The sequence below is a fragment of the Callorhinus ursinus genome, unplaced genomic scaffold (assembly GCF_003265705.2).
Source record: "Callorhinus ursinus isolate GAN/ISIS: 27379988/994484 unplaced genomic scaffold, GSC_fseal_2.0 scaffold44, whole genome shotgun sequence".
Taxonomy (NCBI): Eukaryota; Metazoa; Chordata; class Mammalia; order Carnivora; family Otariidae; genus Callorhinus; species Callorhinus ursinus.
The window spans coordinates 4,718,312-4,737,346 of NW_027397106.1; the positions used below are offsets into that span (position 1 = coordinate 4,718,312).

A 19,035-nucleotide genomic window follows, 5' to 3' on the forward strand; every position below is an offset into this window, starting at 1 on the left:
CCAATGATTTAATCAATCGTGCTTATGTAATGGGACCTCCATAAAAACCCTAAACAATGGGGTTGAGAGAGCTTCCGGGATGGTGAACACACTAAGGTGTTGATAGGGTGGTTTGCCTTTACCCTGCCTTAATCATCTCTTCCATTTGGCGGTTTCTGAGTGGTATCCTTTATAATAAACCAGGAATAATAAAGTGTTTCCCTAGTTCAGCTCTGTGAGCCATTATAACAAATGACCAAACCTAAGGTCATCATGGGAACTGATTTGTAGCCAAGACAGGCAGAGTGTGGATAACCTGGGGACCTACTACTTGTGATTGGCGTCTTAAGTGGGAGCCAGTCTTGTGAGACTAAGCCTTTAACCTGTGGGGTCTGTGCTAACTCTAGGTAGCTAAGGGCAGAACTGAATTATGGGACTCAGCTGCTGTCTGCAGAGGTGGGAAAATTGTTCTGTGTGGGAAAAACACATTTGGTGTCAGAAGTCTTGTGAATAGAAGAAACAGTTGTCATTTAAGACCCCTTCTACCTCTGCCCTACTCCACCTCACCTCACCCCCAATATAACTACTATGGTGAGTTTGGTGTGTCCTTTCAATCTATTTTTTTTGTACTTTTACAATCATATATATATATAGGATATATATATATATAATCCTATATATATATATATATAAAATCTCCATCTCCACAACATGGAGTTTTCCCCATGGGTTTGTGATACTCTATCATACTCAATTTCTCACATACATGCTGATCTGTTTCTGAGTTTATTATATCACGACAAATGACCTATTCATCTACACCTCATATGCCATACTAAGGAGTCTGGACTTGACTCTACAGGTCAAAGATTCTTAACCTGTTGTCTATAGTTGAGCTTCAGAGGAGATCAAAAGCAAGAGAGTGCTGTAATCAAGTTAGTTCCAAACAGAGGTCTCTGATAACAATCTGGCAGATAAATCTGATGAGGTCAAGACTGGAATCAAGACCTCTAAAAGGCTTCTGCAAAACTATAAGCAAGAAATGATAAGGATTAAACTGATTAAGTAGATGTTTAAATGGTAAAAATTACAAAGACAATTACTTGGTTGGGAGGATACAGGAAGTCTAATAAAACTCATATTATTGGGGCGCCTGGGTGGCTCAGGTCATGATCCCTGGGTCCTGGGATCAAGCCTCACATCAGGCTCCCTGCTCGGTGGGAAGCCTGCTTCTCCCTCTCCCACTCCCCCTGCTTGTATTCCTGCTCTCGCTGTCAAATAAATAAAATCTTAAAAAACAAAAACAAAAAACTCCAATTATTTCTGACTTGATGATAGCATCATTAACTAAAGTAGGGGGAAAAAATAGGTCCTGGAGACAAGAAGGAATGTGGTTAGTGGTAGACATACCAAGTCAGAGAGGACTATAGGATATTCAAGTAGATATGTCAAGCAACTGGGTATAGCTGAAGCCCAAAAGGTCTATCTGGAAGATACAGATTTGGAGGTCAGCAGTAGGCATCAACAGCTGACATCTACTGAGTGCTTATCATATGCCAGACAAAGAAATACTTAATTTGAATTATCTCATTTAATCTTTAAATTAATCTCTTAAATTAGGAACTATTATTTTTTTAATTCCCATTAGACAGAGGTAAACTGAGGAGTTAAAAGTAACTGGCCTACTGCAATATAGCTAGAATGGTAGAGTTGGGATATCAACACTGAGCACTTAACTATTTTCACGTTAAAACAATTGAGTACCTAGAATAATCTAGGAAAAACATACAGAAGGAGAGCAATGGTCTAAGAACAAAACTTTGAAGCACATCAGTGTTTAAAGTGGGCAGAAATTCCCAAAGGAAATCAAAAGGAAAAGTCAAAGACATAGGAGGAAAACAAGATAGTGGTCCCACCCTGTGGCCAAATCAGAACTTCAGTGCAGCTTTGAAACAGCCAGGGAAGGACTGAAATCATCAGTGGGTGTGACACAATAGAGGCCATGTTAACCAGGAGTTTCAACACAATGGTATTGGTGGAAGGAATTTCAAGTCTGTGGAAGTGGCATCACACAGATTTCTTAAATAATCTTGAGTAGTTTGTTTTGGTAGGAGGTGGTGGGCCTTAAGCAAGTCTGTATACTGAGAAGAAAGAAGAGTATGAATTAGAGACAACTAATGGAGCAAGGCCTGGGACTGAAAAGGGTAATGAGGCAAAGACTGCAGTGGAGCTGTTTAGGGGCTCTGCTATGTGCACACGCTGGACAGGAAATCGGTTTAAGTCAAGAAAGGGCTGACAGACTGGAAGAAAATAGAAGGAATCAAGACTTAAATTCTCCAAGTTCTAGGGGCGCCTGGGTGGCTCAGTTGTTAAGTGTCTGCCTTCAGCTCAGGTCATGATCCCAGGGTCCTGGGATCGAGCCCCGCATTGGGGTCCCTGCTTGGTGGGAAGCCTGCTTCTCCCTCTCCCACTCCCCCTGCTTGTGTTCCCTCTCTCGCTGTGTCTGTCAAATAAATAAAATCTTTAAAAAAAAATTCTCCAAGTTCTAGAGCAGAAATCAGAATGTAAGAGAGTATCTCAAAAAGGAATGATGTAGGGGCGCCTGCATGGCTCAGTCGATAAGCATCTGCCTTTGGCTCAGGTCATGTTCCCAGGGTCCTGGGATCAAGCTCCGCATGGGGCTCCCCGATTAGCGGGAAGCCTGCTTCTCCCTCTCCCACTCCCCCTGCTTGTGTTCCCTCTCTAGCTATCTCTCTCCCTGTCAAATAAATAAATAAAATCTTAAAAAAAAAAAAAGAGGGCGGGGGGAGGGTGGAGGCAGAGGAAGGGATGAAAAAAAAGACTGATGTTACACTCTTTTGAAAGTGCACAGGGGAGCTGGGAGAATGGTGACCCTCCCATACAAGAAGTGAGAAAGCAGAGGCCATGGAGTTCTTGGTTAACATACCAAGACAGGATAGGAGTAAAAGGCCTGGTGGTATAGGAAAGCTGGGTTTTTTTAATCACCGAAGAGGGCTTTCAGGTGAAAGGTTTAGGAGTAGAAGGACAAAGGTCAGAGCAGTATGCACATGAAAGCATGAGAGATGACAAATGTCCAAGGGGACTGTTACCTCGGGCGATTAGCAAGAATGAGAATGAAGTCAACTTTCAAGCCTCAAGGTTCAAAATGGAGTAAGTGGCAGCAACAGCTCTCTTCATAGTTGGGTTTTACCTTGAATACACTGTTTTCTTTCAAATCCTCTTCCCAACTCTGCAAAAAGACCTGCAGGTAGATTTCCTGTGCAGTGGCATAGGGAGAAACCAACCCTATGCTAATGCTACACCCACTGAGCCTAAGGAGCTGGACTGCATTACTATAGGCTGCCCAACAACCCTGCCCTTTGGGAACTATGCCTCCTCCACTTTGAGCAGTTTTGATAGGGCTGTTGAACAAGGGCCTCTGCCTTCCTTAACTGAGAGGCACACGTGTGGCCATGAGCGGGCCAGAGTACCCCTTTACCTGGACACAGTAATTGGTCTAGGAATGGTCACTGACCAAAGAAGAGCTGTGGTCGTTACTGAGTCTTTCCAGGGGATTTGTAGAGATGCTGGGACAGTCTTCTGTCTGAGACTATGAGTTGACACTACTACTCCTAAAACTGCATACCCCCACTTCACGGGTGCTAAGAGCTCAAAAGATGGAAATCCAGTCCGTAACTAGAAACTGGTAGTCAAGGCCCCACCTCTGCCTTCCATACCCTATTTAAGTAAACAAAAATACCAAGACACAGACATGGTAAAATATTTAATGTCCACAGGTGTGCCTCATCCTCCCATTCCTGTTGTGATTCCACAGCCACCCCAAACTGGCAGTACCAGAGAAAACAGGGGCACTTTTTCTCAGCAGGATTTGAAAACCATTAAGGCCCTAGTTCTCTTGACTTGGAAATGATTGCAGGTGAGATCATTCCACAGCATGCCTCAGGCCTCTCTGCTCAAGGAGAAAAACCTGCAGTTCTACAGGACTCCTGAGGTCTTCTGTTCTTCTGCAGCCTGGCGCTGGGAGCTGCGCCGCTGGAAATAACGGTAGGCCCGGGCACTGCACAGGTAGCCCCCGTACACAGTGAGGAGCATCATGGAGGTAGAGAAGGTCTTGTAGCCAATGTCAGCTAGTTGCTTGGCAGTTGGCATGTTGTCCCCTACAAAGAGAGACTGGATTTAGACCCAAGAATAAGGCCTCATCTGCCCAGCCCCCTTCTCTTTTTAAGGTCACTCCACTTCTTCTGCATCCTGCTTAGTCTGTCTACACTCTACTCTGAATGGCCCCTACACATATGCCAGATGGAGGGGCACCTGGGTGGCTCAGTCAGTTAAGCGTCTGCTTTCAACTCAGGTAATGATTCCGGGGTCCCGGGATCGAGTCCCTCATCGGGCTCCCCGCTCAGCAGGGAGTCTGCTTCTCCCTCTCCCTCTGCCGTTCCCCTCCACTTGTGCTCTCTGGTGCGCGCTCTGTCAAATAAATAAAATCTAAAAAAAAAAAATTCAGAAAGATAAAGTCTGCAAAGGAGATACAGAAACACAGCTGGAAATAGGTGCATTTGAATGACATTACAGGTAAAACCTGGCCATCTATGTTTGTGAGATAAAGGACTGGTATGAACCACCCAGAAATGTTCTTAATTGATATACAACTATAAGCACACATCAGTTTTTCTGGCTAGTAGGGAATTAATGGGGGTAGTTGGGGATTAAACATTAGCAGTGAATTATTCTCTCTGGGAGGATCAAATGGGAGCCTTCTACACAATAACCAATTTGTTTTCCCATGAAAACAATCTTGTTCGTGGTGGCTAAGTTCCCATGTTAGCCCTCAAGCATCTGTGTAAGCCATAATATACCTGAAATAATGCCAACAGTACATTTATATTATTTCAATTATACTTAACCTTCTATGGCATTAATTCTAAGTTCCAAACATAATACCAAGAACCTATCCCAAGGGTTAAAAAAAAAAACTGAGTCCCCAACAAATTGTTTGCAAAAGACAAATTCTAATTTAGCAGTTCCCTGGATATTCTGAACTAGGGAATAAAATAAAGTTTAAAATGGGACTCTTTCATCCTGAACAAAATGTTCTTCAATGTGTTCTTAGGCTCCTCACTGTTGAGGGAATTGATATTACAAGACTGACTGAGGGCACCTGGGTGGCTCAGTTGTTAAGTGGCTGCCTTTGGCTCAGGTCATGGTCCCAGGGTCCTGGGATCGAGCCCTGCATCGGGCTCCCTGCTCTGCGGGAAGCCTGCTTGTCCCTCTCCCACTCCCCCTGCTTGTGTTCCTGGCTCTCGCTGTGTTTCTGTCAAATAAATAAAAATCTAAAAAAAAAAAGACAAATCAGTGAGAATAGGTTTCTTAAAAGTCAAGAATTTGGAAGAAGAGAAGCTCAGGATTAGCTGGTTTAGGGGGTCAAGAGTAGGGTGAGACACATAAGCGCTTCTCAGAGTGAGTCCTGTTGGCTAAACACTGCTGTTGAGCCATTCCTTAAGAGCGGAACCCAAGCTGAGCTGAGGGACAGCTTCCTTGAATTATATTCCCAAATGACTATAGAAAGTGACATTAAATAAGGTCAGAGGAAGAAAACCAAATGGCACAGGTTGAGGTAAGAAAGAGTTGTGTTTGGGTTCTCTGAGGTTTGAAAGGACCCCAAGCTGTGAGACCGTGAAGAAAACACACAAACACACGCAGAGCAGGACACTAAGGTGGTAAACAAGCTCCCAGCAAAGAGACCTGCAACCTTCAACGTCTTCCTCATTTATTCCTTCTCCACCTACCCCCCCATTACCCTGGCTAGATGCTAACCAGTTATAGGACCACTTCTTCAAGGGGCTGGAGGAAGAAGGCTGGAAGCATTCCTCAGCTAACAAAGTAAAAGGATGGTACACCTTGGCTAGGAGAATGACAGACGACCTACTAACAGATGTAATTTTGGTTTCTAGAACTTCACTTCCGTCTCTTGTCTAATCCCAACGAGAGATTTCTATTTTCACATTAACCAAAACTCTCCACAGGCCCTGAGCTAAGGCAGGGCAGTAGAGAAGGAGAGGACAGATGCAGCAGTTATTTTGGAAGTAGAACAAGATTTATTAACGGAATGGATTAGGGCAAAGCTGAAACATCTCCAAGGTAGCAAATCAGGAAACTCTGTGGATTGGGATACTGTTAATAGGAAAAAGAAATGAAAAGAAATAGGTGTGTATCACTGTGTGTATGGGGGTAGTAGTGGCAATGAGTGGCAGTCAAGATCATCAACTGGGTTTTGGACATGTTAAAATTAAGATGCTCAACCCAACATTCATGTGATGATGTCTTTCAGGGAGATGGATATGCAAATCTGGACAGACCTTGGGAGAGAGGCTAGGCTACAGATAGAAAGAGAGATAATAAGTGCCACCAAAGCAGAGGATAAGACCGGAGAGAGAAGCCAAGGGAATGCTGATATGAAGGAGGAAAATAGTGAAAGAAAGCAGATGGGAAATTTCAGAAACATCTGGGGGGCTTTTTTATTCAACTACATCTCCCCTCCTGGTTGAAAATCACTGCTGTATCAAGGCCCTGCCACTGACAGAGGTGTGCTGTATCCTTCCCACCTGTTGAGCCAGAATGAAAACTGGGAACCATTACTGCAAGTTAAGTGCGATGAACACTAGTCAGATCGGATCACTGGATGGGAAAAGGTGACTAGATCACAGGTAAACACACATTCCTAGGGTAGAAGTCAATTTAGTGTACTGAACTGGAACTGGTATTAAGTAAACGCACAGATTTTTTTTTCTTTAAGGCAGGCTCCACACCCAAAGTGGGCCTCAAACTCACCACGCAAGATCAAGAGTCCCATGCTCTACCGACTGAGCCTGCCAGGCGCCCCAACAAAGCACAGATTCTTAGCTCCAGCAGGCCCACAAACCCCAAGTTTCACATGCCTAGGCATTTTTCTGAGACAGAAACAGATTATTAGAAGGATAACCCCTTCACCTCATAGATAAGAATTCTTGTGATTTTCTGGTTAAGGGAATAGAACTGATAAGGCAGGAGCTTGAGAAGGCAACAAGATCAAGGAAATTCTAGTATGTCTTGCTTATTGGTAAGGAAGATTTGAATGTGCTTTAGAGAAGAAGTTGGTGGCTAAACAGAGGATAAAAGAGGTGGGCAGGATGGAACAAGATCTAGGATGGCCCAGGAAAAGGTGAAATTAGAAGCCCAGGTAGAAGGATTTACCTTGGAAATGAAACTTTTGAGGTTAGCAAAACACTGTCATCTGAGAGACATCAATTTTCTTAAGAAAAAAAAAAAAGTCAATGCTGGGTCTGTTATGGGGTGATGGGGATTAAACTGAAGGTTTCCAAAAACAGGGAAATAAAACGCAAGTACCAGTATGGAAAATTCCATAGGAGTGCAATCTGCAAAGTTCAGGCTCTTCTCTTTTTCGGCTCCCTAAACATGGGAGTACCTCAAGCCTCGGGGTTCTTCTCCTCTGGAAATCATTTTTTTTCTTTTTTTTTAAGGATTTTATTTATTCATTTGAGACAGAGAGACAGAGAGAGAGAGAGAGAGAGAGAGAGAGAGAGAGAGAGAGAGAGAGAAAGAACATGCAGAGGGAGAAGCAGAATCCCCGCTGCGCAGGGAGCCCTACGGGGGTGGGGGGGCAATCAATCCCAAGACCTGGAGATCATGGCCTGAGCCCAAGGCAGACGCTCAACCGACTGAGCCACCCAGGCGCCCCTGGAAATCATTTCCTCAAATGTGTTCCATCCACCTCCGCTTAGATTTACTCATTTATCTGTTTACCTTTTACTCCTGCTATGAAAGCCACAGAGAAGAGAAAGTCTTTTTGTCTCAAAGCAGCTTATAGCTGATGGGGAAAAGCCATAGATCCCTAATTCGGTTACATAACGTAGAAGACGGGCGGCGACCAGAAGAGAAGAAGCGAAGTGAGAGCTCAGGGAAAAGGTGGGGGCTCAAGAAGTTAGCAGTAAGCGGGGGAGGGAGGTGTGGCTGCGTCCTTTAGAAGAGCAGACAGGATTTATACCAGCAGGGAAGAGGGAGAGCATTCCGGGAGCTGAAAGCGGCCAAGGAGTGGAGCTGTCTAATCCATCCGCACGAAGGGTGCCCGGAAGAGCCGCACACCAAGGCGCAAACGACTGTAAGGCAAGGAAGGGTCAGAGCTACTGAAGTCAGAGCTTGGAGGGCCAAGACGCCGCGTTGGAGTCAAGGCTTGACAGGAACCTACGGCTGTCAGGGCTCTGCTGGGCTGGAAGCGGTGCGGCTGGCGGCTCGCGCTCCGCGGCGCAGGATACTCAGGGATCTCAAGGGCACTGAAGGCCGGGGCGTGGGAGGATGGGTAAACAAAGGCCGGCCCGAGACGGGGAGCCTCAGCGGACGCGCGGCCCCTGCGGGGCCCTGGCAACGGCGTACCTGGGTGCTGCCGCTTCCCGGCGTCTAGCCGCGGCCTCGGCCAGCAGCGTCTGGCCGCCACAGCCTGCGCAATTTCCTAGCGCAGCCGGACCGCAGCACGCCGGACCACGTACGCGAGGGTAGCGGCCTTTCCTGGCGGCGCTACGGGCGCGGCAAGCCGGCGTTTCTGCCTCCCACCCGTCCCGCTTACCCTCTAGGACTCAGCTCCCGACGCGAGAGAGGTCAGCGCGCGCCCGAACCAACACAAAGCCGCCCACTGAGGAGGGAGCCTGCGCACGCCGCAGCTCCGCCGGTCGCCGCCTTAGCGCTTCCGGGCCAGTCACCCTTACTACGCATCCTCAGATCGGTCTTCCTCTCGGAGAGGACTGTTGAATTCTGGGGGTTGTAGCCATTCTCCATTGACAGAGGGTCTTTGGTGACTCCAGCTCTAGAACCGGAACTTTTAGGATACTCAGTCACCAGAGAAAAGACGGTCTTTCTCGCCGACTCAGAGTCAGCCAATCCCCAGCCTGGGCGCGGCGACGCCTCCGGGAGCTGGGTAGATTCTGTCGGGGTCAGCCCTCTGGAGGTGGGCCGCGCGCCCCCTAGAGCCCGGAGCTGCCCTCCTCCGCGTGTCCCGCTTCGGCCGAACTCAGGTAGGGAGGGACCTGACGGGCACCGCGAGGCCTGGACCGCCAAGAAGGCGGCAGGTTTGGTCACGGCCACAGAGTGGGTACGAGGGACGAATCTCTAACGTTTCTGGCCCGTGTTGTGAACTCCCCGCTTGCAGGAGGCGCGGTAAAGACCCAAAGACGCGCCGGCATTAGGGTGCCACTTGCGGGGAGAGGGACGGCGTGGGCACCCCTGCCAGGGGCCGGGAGTGGCTGGGATTATCGAGGAGGGATTTCCTTCTTTTCTTCATTTTTCCCTGTGGCATGACTGGAAACATATATGCAGTGATACACCACAGTGATACACCACGAACTGCCGCATGCACTGAAGCGCCCTTCCCCAACTCCCTTCTGGAAAAACCACGGTTTATTGAGTAGACAAGTAGTAGGCTTGATGGGAAGGCCTCAGATTGTTAACTGTGGAGTGAACAAAAGTAGGCAAAGGTGTCGGACTAGCTAACAAGGTTACAGCTGCAGCCGAAGGAAAAGAGCTCTCTGCCCCCACTTTGACCTCCTGGGGAGGCAGCTCTGGATTCAGTCAAAGCCCTAACCTGGGCCCAGCCAAATCTGAGGTGGCCGTGCCCTTCGCTCCCGCAGCCTGATCCAGGCAGCTCTACCCTTCACTGGTAGGACAGTGAATCCTCACGGGCTAGGGCTGAGAAACAGAGCCCACCTCCCTGATTTGGCAGGGAGTAAGAAAGGGTTAACATAATGCTGGCCAGAGCCACAGTGTGCCAGGTGCTGCCACATAAGAAGCTGAGATCCTCTGCTGAACATGGCTGGAGGCTGGCAGGCCCACAGGCCTATTTGTAGCCAGGGGCCCAGGCTGCTGACCTGTGACATTCCCTGGCTGCCAACCCATCCTGGAACAAGGCCAGTTCAAAGCACATTCCCTCCTCCCCTTCCTGTTCTTCCCTCACCACAGTGGGTAGGGTGGTTTTAATTTTTTCCTCCTTGAGTTTCCCAGCTCCTGAGGTGCTGATGGCGTCAATATCTCATGAGAAAGCCTTCAGGTGACAACGGAGGACTGGCCTTGGAATGTCGGGGGTCATCAACAAGGACCTGCTCACCCCTCCCTGCTCCCAATCCCCGATCAGCCTTTGGGCCACTCTCTGGCCCCCTGGCCTCCTGATGCAGGTGCTGGTTAGCTGCCCTGGCTGCTCTGGGGGCAGTTGAGAAACAGGCACAGAGTTTGGGAGGAGGAAAGGGGTGAAGCCCAGGATGTCCTTGGGAAGATAGAAGCAGGAGGGACCCAACTGACACCTCCCCCAGAGAAGGGAGGCGGGGTGAATACAAAGGTCATAGGGAGCTGAGTGATCTGAGCCTGCTATGAAAAGGTGTAGCTGTCAGCAGATTAGTTTCCTGCTCTCCAAAGAGGGTGCTGGCCGGGAGGGCGAGGGAAGGCTTAGAAAGGGCGCGCATGGTGGGGAGGAGCTATCAAGAGCTAGGAAGTCCCTGGGGAGAATGACAAGCCCCAGGGCCAGAGATGCCAGCGTGGCAGCAGCTCTGGTGCCAGGGCAGCCTGGGGGAGGTGGGGAGGAACGACCAGAGGTTTCTGAGGACGCAGATGTTGCTAGGAGAAGCTAGGAGGGGGTTGAGAGCTTTGTATTTTTTTAACAAACACTGAGATCTATTGATGTTGTGTGGGGCCTGGCAGAGGTCAGAGCAAAGGGGTCCCTGAGGCCTGTGTCAGCTCAAAAGCCCAGACCCCTCCTTGGCAGCCCTTGCCTCATTCCTCCTGTGGCTGAGGTACTTATCTTTAGCCATTTAACTGGGCTTGGGGATGGGACTCCTGGTCTGTGTGAGGCAGCAGTGGGTAGCCCTTGCCTCCCTCTCCCTTCATCCCCCACCCCCAACAGACACACCCAAAGCAGACAGCACTGGGGCGTGATTCTACCCTGGAGAGGGACAAGGCAACTCATTTTCTGGTGAGAGGTGGTGGCAAGAGGCTATAGGCTGCTTGATGGTTCAGGATCCCCAGGTAGATAGTTGGGCCCCACAGCCTCCTTATCCTCCAGGAGAAGAGGCTGCTCCATGGAGTGTCCCAGAGATCCTGGTGGCCAGGTACCCCAAGCTGCTGACTGTCTCCATTGGGGTAAAGAAGCTGCCTGGCCTGGGCCCCAGCGCCGTTCACAAGTGTTCTGGATGATTCTGCAAGCAATGGATGAATTCACCTACTGGCTGGCTCTCATAGCATATCCTGTACACAGCCATGAACAGAGGAAACCTAGAACGGGGAAGGAAAGACCCAGCTTAGCCTTCTAGTATACCACTACCCCCCTTTAATCCCACCCACTCCCCCTCCACCTCCTAACCCTCCACTCCCCTGCTCTCCCACCTTTGAGTTCAGGCAGACTCTGGCTCTCAATTTCCAGTTGCTGAGAATTTGAACTTCTAGTCCTGGGTTTAGGGTCAGGTTGTTAATTGCCCTGTTCCCTATCATATTGAACTTGCCTATATGATTCCCTGGGATGAATTCTTTGCTCTAGTTAGGCAAGCCACCTAACGTCGCTAAGCCTCAGTGTCATCAACTGTAAAACGGGACAGACAGAACAAAGTAGTGCAGAAGGGATTATGTATTAAAGTGAAGGTGCTCAATAAATGCATTTCCTTCTTCCCATCCTCTTGCACAGGCTGCTTCCTTTACCTGGGGGCTTTTCCTTGACCAGCCATGAGCTGATCTTCTGAACCTGTTTTACACTCTTACACTAGGATTCTTTCTCAGACCAAGAGAGCTCCGCTCTGATCAGCCCATCACCCCCACTGTGTTTGTGCTCCCTGAAAAGGAGCACCTTGACACAGAGACTGTCCTCCTCACGCCTTAGCACCCAGGAGAGGATTCAGGGTACATAAAGGTTGGCCTCCAGGTAGGGGCTTAGACTGGGGTGGAGGGACAGAGAGGTGGGACAGTCAGTTGAGTTTATTCCTGCTGCCCCAGAGCTCCAGCCCTCATAGCAGAGGACAGGAGGAAACGACAGAAGTGAGGCGTTGAGGTGTCCAAGCAGTGTGGTTAAAGAACACTAGCCTGGAGGTAGTTCAAAGACTATGAACTAGCTGGAGGACAGCAGACAGAGCAGACTCTTTTCACACTCTAGTCTCTTGGTAAACATAGGGTTCCCTCTCCACCTGCTTCACCGATGGAGGAGGGATCAGGAAGGTGAATGTGGAGAGCACTTCTGGCTGTGGTTCCCTTCCCCAGTGGGGCTGGGGCAGACACCTACTTGTCCACCAGGCCCTTGTGCTGGAGGATGCTGTGTAGCTCCCGGGCTGTTGGGGGCCCCTGCAGCTTCTGCCCATTCAGCATCTCTTTCTCCAGCTGCTCAATGGGCTGTGAAGGAAATAGGACGTGTGATGGAAATGGGAGAGGAAGGTTGTTCGTGGGAGGTGGAGTGTCTGGAGCTCGGATGGGAGGTGGGGTCTTAGTAGGAAAGAAAGGCTGGGAATGTTCACAACAGTCTGAATGTTTGTGCTCAAGAGATGCCTCAAGCCAAAGCCCTCTGCTTTGAACCTGTTGGGCCGCCCTCCATTTTCCATTGCCCCAGGGTCCCACCTTTCCTGTGCGGGCGAAGGCTTCTGCCACCTTTCGGTTCCGCCCTCCGTAGCAGGTAGTGATGAGGTCAGCAACACCGCAGCTCTCCAAGAAGGTGGCACAGGACACAGGGCCACTGCAGAAGAGCTTGGCAAAGCTGATCATCTCCATGAGCCCCAGTCGGATCACTGCTGCCTTGGTGTTGTTGCCAAAACCCAGCCCGTCACAGAAGCCAGCGCCCATGGCCACTACATTCTTTGGAGAGTGGAGGTCACAGGTGAGAAAGGATCCCTCCCTGAAGGCCCCTCGGCACCTGCCTCACGCTCCTTCCATGAGCCATGACACGCCACTGAATGAAGTGAAGCACAGTGGGTGGGCTCCTCAACTATTTCCACCTCTTGAGTTTCCCACTTGCTGTACCCCTGGGCTCGTGCTTCCTGGCTCCCCAACCCTGCCCCATACTCCATCCTTGAGAACTTTTCCTAAAAACCAGTCTTCTGTCCAGCTGGCCCTCCCATCCATGACTGTTCTGTTCCATATCCCTGATGTCCTCAGCTCTATCCAAGATCCAGAGCTCTGGCCATCAATCTGCCTGGGTGTCCTGGATGTCTTATCTCCTGTCAGCCCGGGTCCTTCCCCAGGACATCTCCTCCTCCCCCGGGACCACCCACTGGAGGCAGGGATAGGGATGTCCCACAAGGAGCTATGGGAAGAAAGGAAGAAGGAGGTCCAATGTTTGATAGTGAATAACTGGCAGGCCTGAATGACCCTGACCTTCCTGCTACAGTTCTTCGTGTGTGTGTGTGTGTGTGTCGGGGGGGGGGGGACTTGATGGGGAAGGGGAGCAATTGCCCAAGAGTGAGAGCCCGGAGTACCAGCAACCTTGTAGAGCTAAGCCAGGCCCTCCTTCAGGGCCTTCTCCCGACCCCATAGCTGCCTCTGCACCCCTCTCACCTTTAAGGCCCCACAGATCTCTACTGTATCCACCTCTTGCACCACTGTGATGCGGAAATTGCGTGTCTGCATCAGCTTTTTCAGAAGCTGTCCTTGGGTCTGGTCCTTGCAGCCTAAAGTGGGAAGGCGGCAAGGCTTTAAAAGGGGATTCTTGACTCTTCCCACACCTGCCCTAAGCAGGACCTGCAACCCTTTCCCTGGGGGGGGGCGGTGTCCCAGTCCTCCCTCACCTCTGGTGCTTGGGACGCCTGATTAATGGGGAGAAGATGGCTAAATGGCGGGGAGGGGAGTACAGAGGGGACGTATGCTGCACTGTGTATGTAGGTGACGACAGGGCTCTCACCAATGGTGGTCTCACAGAACTTCTCATCAGCCACCTCGCTGGCAATGTTGGCCCCCATCAGCACACTCATGGGGAGGCCAAGGTGCTCCCCAATCACTTCGGAGATGAGCTTCAGCCCGTGAGGGCCCTCGTCTACCCCCTGGGCACAGGATGGAGCTCAGGCCAGGTGTCCTTTATGCCCAACTGAGGGCTTCCCACCCAGAAATCCTGCCCCTTCCAAATCCACTGTTATCAGTGTCTGTCCCCAAAGGCCCTGCCCCATTCCAACCCAGCCAGGGCTTGCTGTGAGGATGGTAGATCGCACGTGAAAACGAATCCTTTTGAAAATTCTCCTTCCATATACCTTTAATCAACCTACCTCTCCAAGGCGGTGTATCCCCTCCACATCCCTAAACAACCCCCCACAGAGTACCCCAAACCAGCTTCCATCCCAGATACTGCTCCAAACCAGCCCACTTCTCATATCCCCAGACATCCCTTGTATGCCTCCTAAATTCAAGACATCGGCCTCCAACCCGATCTCTTAACTACTCCCCAACCAGCCTCCCCTCCCCAGTGGTCCCCAGCACCTATTTCTCAGCCTCCCCAAAGCGACTCCTCCCCTCTCTCCAAAAAACTCTTGGCCTTCTTCTGCCATTTTCTGTTCTCCTGTCTTCCCCCACCCTGACCCCACAGCAGTTAGCTGCACCCCCCATCCACATGAAGATGTTCCTGGCACCTTAATAAGAGATACACCAATGGCGTTTGCCTTCAGGTGGCCCTTGAGCTGATCACAAATCTTGCCGATGAACTGATGAGGCACCACAAAGATCAGGATGTCAGCATCTGCTGCAGCCTGGACCACGTCTGGGACAGCCACCTGTGGGGGTGACCAGTGCTCATGGGCTTTCACAGACTTCTAGCCTCTGTGGAAGCCCGTTCAGGAGATCTAGGAGCTAAAGAGTGAGGCTGGTGGGGGGAGAAGGAAGGGCAGTTGGGGGACTGAATCTGGAAGGGCTGAACCTGGAGGAATGAAACCGTCTTCCCTCCCCCTCACCATCATCCCTCTCCCGCCAACTGCCTAGGGCTCTTGAGGACTCCTGGGAACTCCACTCAGTACTCTTCTAGCCCTTGGCTGTGGGACAGTGAGGGAGGCCACAGGAGCCCTAAGCTTGGCAGGAGGAAGAGGCCAAGAAAGATATCACCCGGCTTCTTAGGGCCCCCAACTGGGAAGGGAAAGCTCTCCCTGCTGTCTTCCCTGCTCCCCCTCTCCAGGTTGGGAGCAAGCCACATGGATTTGACCAGGGACCTTAAGTCCAAGGAACAGCCTCCAACTCAGCTAATAGCCCAGTGAATAAGTAACAGGATTAGAGCCTGAGGCAGGTGCTACCCAGACCCCCCCCCCATCTTTGGTTGCCATGAGAACCAACTTCCTTGTTCCCCCTCCCTTACTGCCTGGAAGCCCATAAGTGTATGGGGTGGGTGGAGATGGGTTCAAGTTCTCCTCAGTTCTAGAAAGTCCTGGGAGAGCACTTTGGGGGTTGTGCATAGGGGTGCCCTGTGTCCACAGCAGCCGTCCCAAGACGCTTCCTAAGTCCAGGTAGCAGCTGAAATGGCCCCCTCTCAGCAGGAAGCACCCCTCCACTTCCCTCTCCCTTCCTTGCAGGGTTTTGGGGCTCACCACGTTGGGGGGCAGCTTGTGCCCTGGCAGGTATTTGACGTTCTCATGCTGCGTGTTGATGATCTCTGTCAGCTTTCTCCCCCCGATGTCTTCCTCAAACACCCACATGGTCACCCGGGGGTCAAAGTGTGACAGCTGGGCTGCATTGCCTCCCACAATCTTGGCAATAGCTGAGCCCCTGGTGGGAGGGGGAGGACAGAAAGTAGAAGAGTCAGGGCATGAGGGAGGAATGGGGGCAGGGGAGGAGGCACAGGGTGGCAGTGAGGGGACAGCACAGCAGCCCACCAGAGGATTTCCTTGCCATCTTCCTTGTGAGCCCCCACCATCATGAAAGTGTGTCCCTGGCAGTAGAAAGGAGACTCAGTCTACCTTACACTTTGCAGCTGGAGAAGGGAGCCAGCCTTCTGATCTCCCCAAACCCCGCGCCCAAGCAGCTTTTAGGCAGGGAGCACTCTGGAAACTCCCTTCCTGTGGCAAACAGGTGCAGCTGCCCAGGCAGGCAAGGACCCAAAAGGTTTGGGCACCATCTGCCCTGTGGGGGTAGGCACAGAAGAAAGCACGGGTGGAAAGAAATTGGAGGGCACTTCCTACCCACCGCCTGCCTCCTGCCTCTCGCCCTAGCCTTGGGTTGGAGTTCCCCCAAGAACCCCACCCCACCCCCACGTACTCCTTGACAGAGCCACTTACCAGTTGCCGGAGCCTACAATGCAGACTTTCTTGCCAGCCATGGTGCCACTTCTCTAACTGATCCAGCTCAGTGCTCCACTCCCCAGCTCCTCTGCCGACTAGGAGCATATAACTCCGCCACGCGTGGGTGCAGCCAAGTCCCGCCCTCCAGGGGCGGGTTGGGAGGCGGGTACCGAGGGAGACAGGGACTCTGGCGAAGCCAGGCAAAGGGGAGAAAAGGGTAGAGACAGGTGGTGAACAGGAATGGGGCAGAGTCCAGGCCCCTCTTCCTTTTAGGTTTGCCAGCTGATGGTGCTAATGAGCTTCTTCCCTTGGCCCCAGCCCCCCCTCCCTGTAATGGTCTCGTTCTGAGGTCTGCCAAGAAATAGCCCAGATGAGGAGCAAGTGACTGCCCCCCCCTTCCCTTCTGTCCCCCAGCACTGAAATAAATTGTATTCAGTCCTAGTAGCAGATGCAGGAATACTTTCTTTTCTAAGGTAGGAATCACCCCGCATAGCATCTTAGGAACCCAAAATCTCCTCTACAGGTTTGTCCTCTAGCAGTGACAAAGACTTTATGTCCCTGGCCCCACGCTAGCTCTACCACAGGGCTGTGTGTGAGGTGGGCGGGTGTGGGCTCACTTTTGAAGACCACATCAGAGCTAAGGGCCTGCTTTGGGGGCATCCCAGCCCAAGGATAAGAGACCCCAGGAGCTCCGAGGGAAAAGGTCATCTGTTACGCACAGTGGTCATCTCAGGGACTCCCCCTTGGGCTTCTCTCACCTCAAAGGATCCTCACCTGAATGTCTTCCAGGAAGAGAAGGTGGGAAACGCCAGAGTTAGAAGCTCTGATGCCAAGCAGATTCTCTGGGCTTGAAGAGGACAGGAGAGCAAAGACGGTGGCTAAAGCGTGCACTGTTCTTGAGAGGCTTTGAGCTTCCTTCAGTTCTTTCTTGGGTTTCCCAGCTACCACACTAGGGGCTCCCTCAAGTTAGTGGCTGGCTTGCAAGAAGCCAGCAAGGGGAAGGGAGGCAGCACCTGGGGCAGCCATTAACTTCTGTGGCGCTCTGTGTTCCTAGATCCTGTAATTGAGAGTAAGTGGGGTGTGTGATTTGGGACATGGGAAGAGGCTGGAAAGAACACACTGAGCAGTCCGGGACTCTGCATCACCCAAAGCCACCGGTTTGACAAGGAAGAGAAGCAGCTCTGGTTCCTAGACTGATCTGGAGTGAGGCAAATGCCCCTATGCAGCTGCTGCCTGTGCACCCTGGCCTAGAGGGCGGACACCAGCGTCTGCCCACGTGCAGACCTCCTGGCTTGGCAGAGTGCTGAGTGGGCGTTTTCACCCCCTGGGGCCCCTGCTGGCCAGCAACAGCAGTGAGCACCAGGCCAGAGAGGAGTCTGGGTGCAACCACCGAGTAAGGGTAAATGGGCCCGAGGGCAAGACTGTGGGGAGGTTTTTCTAAGTTCTAGGGACTGCCCAGGAGGGGCCCACCATATTCCCCTCCCACAGCCAGGGAGTTCCTCTCATCGGGGAACATACATGAAGTTGCTAGTTGATGGTTTTCCTTAGGAGTGAAACTGCACCTGCTACAGAGCCAGCCTCCATTGCTGCGCTGGCACCGAGACAAAGGACCAATGCCAAGTGCCATTCTGGGTGACGCAAGAGAAAGAACTCTTTTGTCCCTGGCACGTATGGCGGGACCCCCAGAGAATGGATGTTTATGCATAAAATAACCCCCTGGTTTTTTGCCTGAATTCTCCCATCTCTCATTTTGCCCTTAAAATCATCTTCAGTAGTATGGAGACAACGAATTTGTGCATTTATATAGGAATACAGAGTGTGCAGATTTAGCACTGGCTCGTTACAGGAGCTCTCTGTACTACTAGAGCTCCTTCCCCCAGAGCGAGCTGTAGACTAGCTGCTTGAAATTAACAGTGGCTCGCCAGCCATTCATTACACATGGAATTACCCTGCGTAAAAACAGATGCCATTTCAGTGTCCTTGACATCAGTTTTTTCCACTCCAAGTTATCAACCCCACACATTCTTCTTTTCCCTAAAGTCTGATAAACCCCAAGTTCCAAACTGGGACCAAGTTGTAACCTGGGTGGGTTTGATTGCATGGAAGGCACTACCTGGATGTTCCCACCCGTGAAGTCAAAGGATAATTTTTTTTACTGCAAGTTTGGAATGTGGTCACATTCACCCTACATTCTGAACCCCCTTCTTGGGTAGAACCAAACAAGATAGTGGCACCAAGGAGGCAAGTATGAGCCACCGGGTGAGAAGCAAGCACACTATGATGGGAATGCAGAATTTCATGCTTCTGCTAACAGATCAATCCAGAGGGGCAGGTTATCTGTAGCCATGAGGAGCACAATACAGCACGTCCAGGCCAGTCTTAATAACTGAAATCTCTCAGGGCCGTGAAAGTGGAACCTTAAAAGGACCGGCAGGCAGAGGCACACACTTCTGCTGTGCAGGCCCTCGCTAGCTAGGAGGCGAGTTCAGGATCAGAAAGCCTAAGGAACCGCAGGCGCCCCCCGGGCAGTGCTCTGGAGCCAGCAGGTGCCACAGGGAGCTCAGCAGGGTGAGGGAGATCGCAGTGCTACTGTCTTGTAGCACCTCCCTACCCAGAGCTGGGGGCAGGACTCTCAGACCCAGTGAGGAAGCCCAATAATCCCAACCAGTACCCGGCCTTGCTTGGAGCACTGGGCTGACAGAAGCAGCTCTCAGGTGAGAACCTGAGGTCCACAGGGTAGAACCCTTGTTTTCCACCCTATCTCTAGTGCCTAGCACCACAA

General features: G+C 51.1%; 2 protein-coding genes across 4 annotated transcripts; both read right to left on the reverse strand.

Annotated features, from left to right (window-relative positions):
* Positions 1-3,748: 3,748 nt before the first annotated feature.
* COX14 (cytochrome c oxidase assembly factor COX14) lies at positions 3,749-9,030 on the reverse strand. Of its 3 annotated transcripts, none has more exons than XM_025882684.2 (2): positions 8,618-9,030; positions 3,749-4,157 (listed from the first exon to the last, which is right to left on the reverse strand). In XM_025882684.2, exon 2 carries the CDS (start codon positions 4,147-4,149, stop codon positions 3,976-3,978), a length of 174 nt encoding a protein of 57 aa, XP_025738469.1. In that variant the 5' UTR covers positions 4,150-4,157; positions 8,618-9,030; the 3' UTR covers positions 3,749-3,975. The 3 variants fall into 3 exon arrangements, with proteins under 3 accessions (XP_025738469.1, XP_073738116.1, XP_073738117.1); XM_073882015.1 differs by lacking the exon at positions 8,618-9,030 and adding an exon at positions 8,428-8,611; XM_073882016.1 differs by lacking the exon at positions 8,618-9,030 and adding an exon at positions 8,243-8,354.
* A 1,636-nt stretch (positions 9,031-10,666) lies between these two features.
* On the reverse strand, positions 10,667-18,714 carry GPD1 (glycerol-3-phosphate dehydrogenase 1). Its single transcript, XM_025882683.2, has 9 exons — positions 17,028-18,714; positions 16,251-16,440; positions 15,564-15,741; positions 14,622-14,762; positions 13,904-14,042; positions 13,561-13,673; positions 12,628-12,861; positions 12,299-12,405; positions 10,667-11,304 (listed from the first exon to the last, which is right to left on the reverse strand). The coding sequence occupies exons 2-9, from the start codon at positions 16,289-16,291 to the stop codon at positions 11,208-11,210; spliced, it is 1,050 nt and encodes a 349-aa protein (XP_025738468.1). The 5' UTR covers positions 16,292-16,440; positions 17,028-18,714; the 3' UTR covers positions 10,667-11,207.
* Positions 18,715-19,035: the final 321 nt, after the last annotated feature.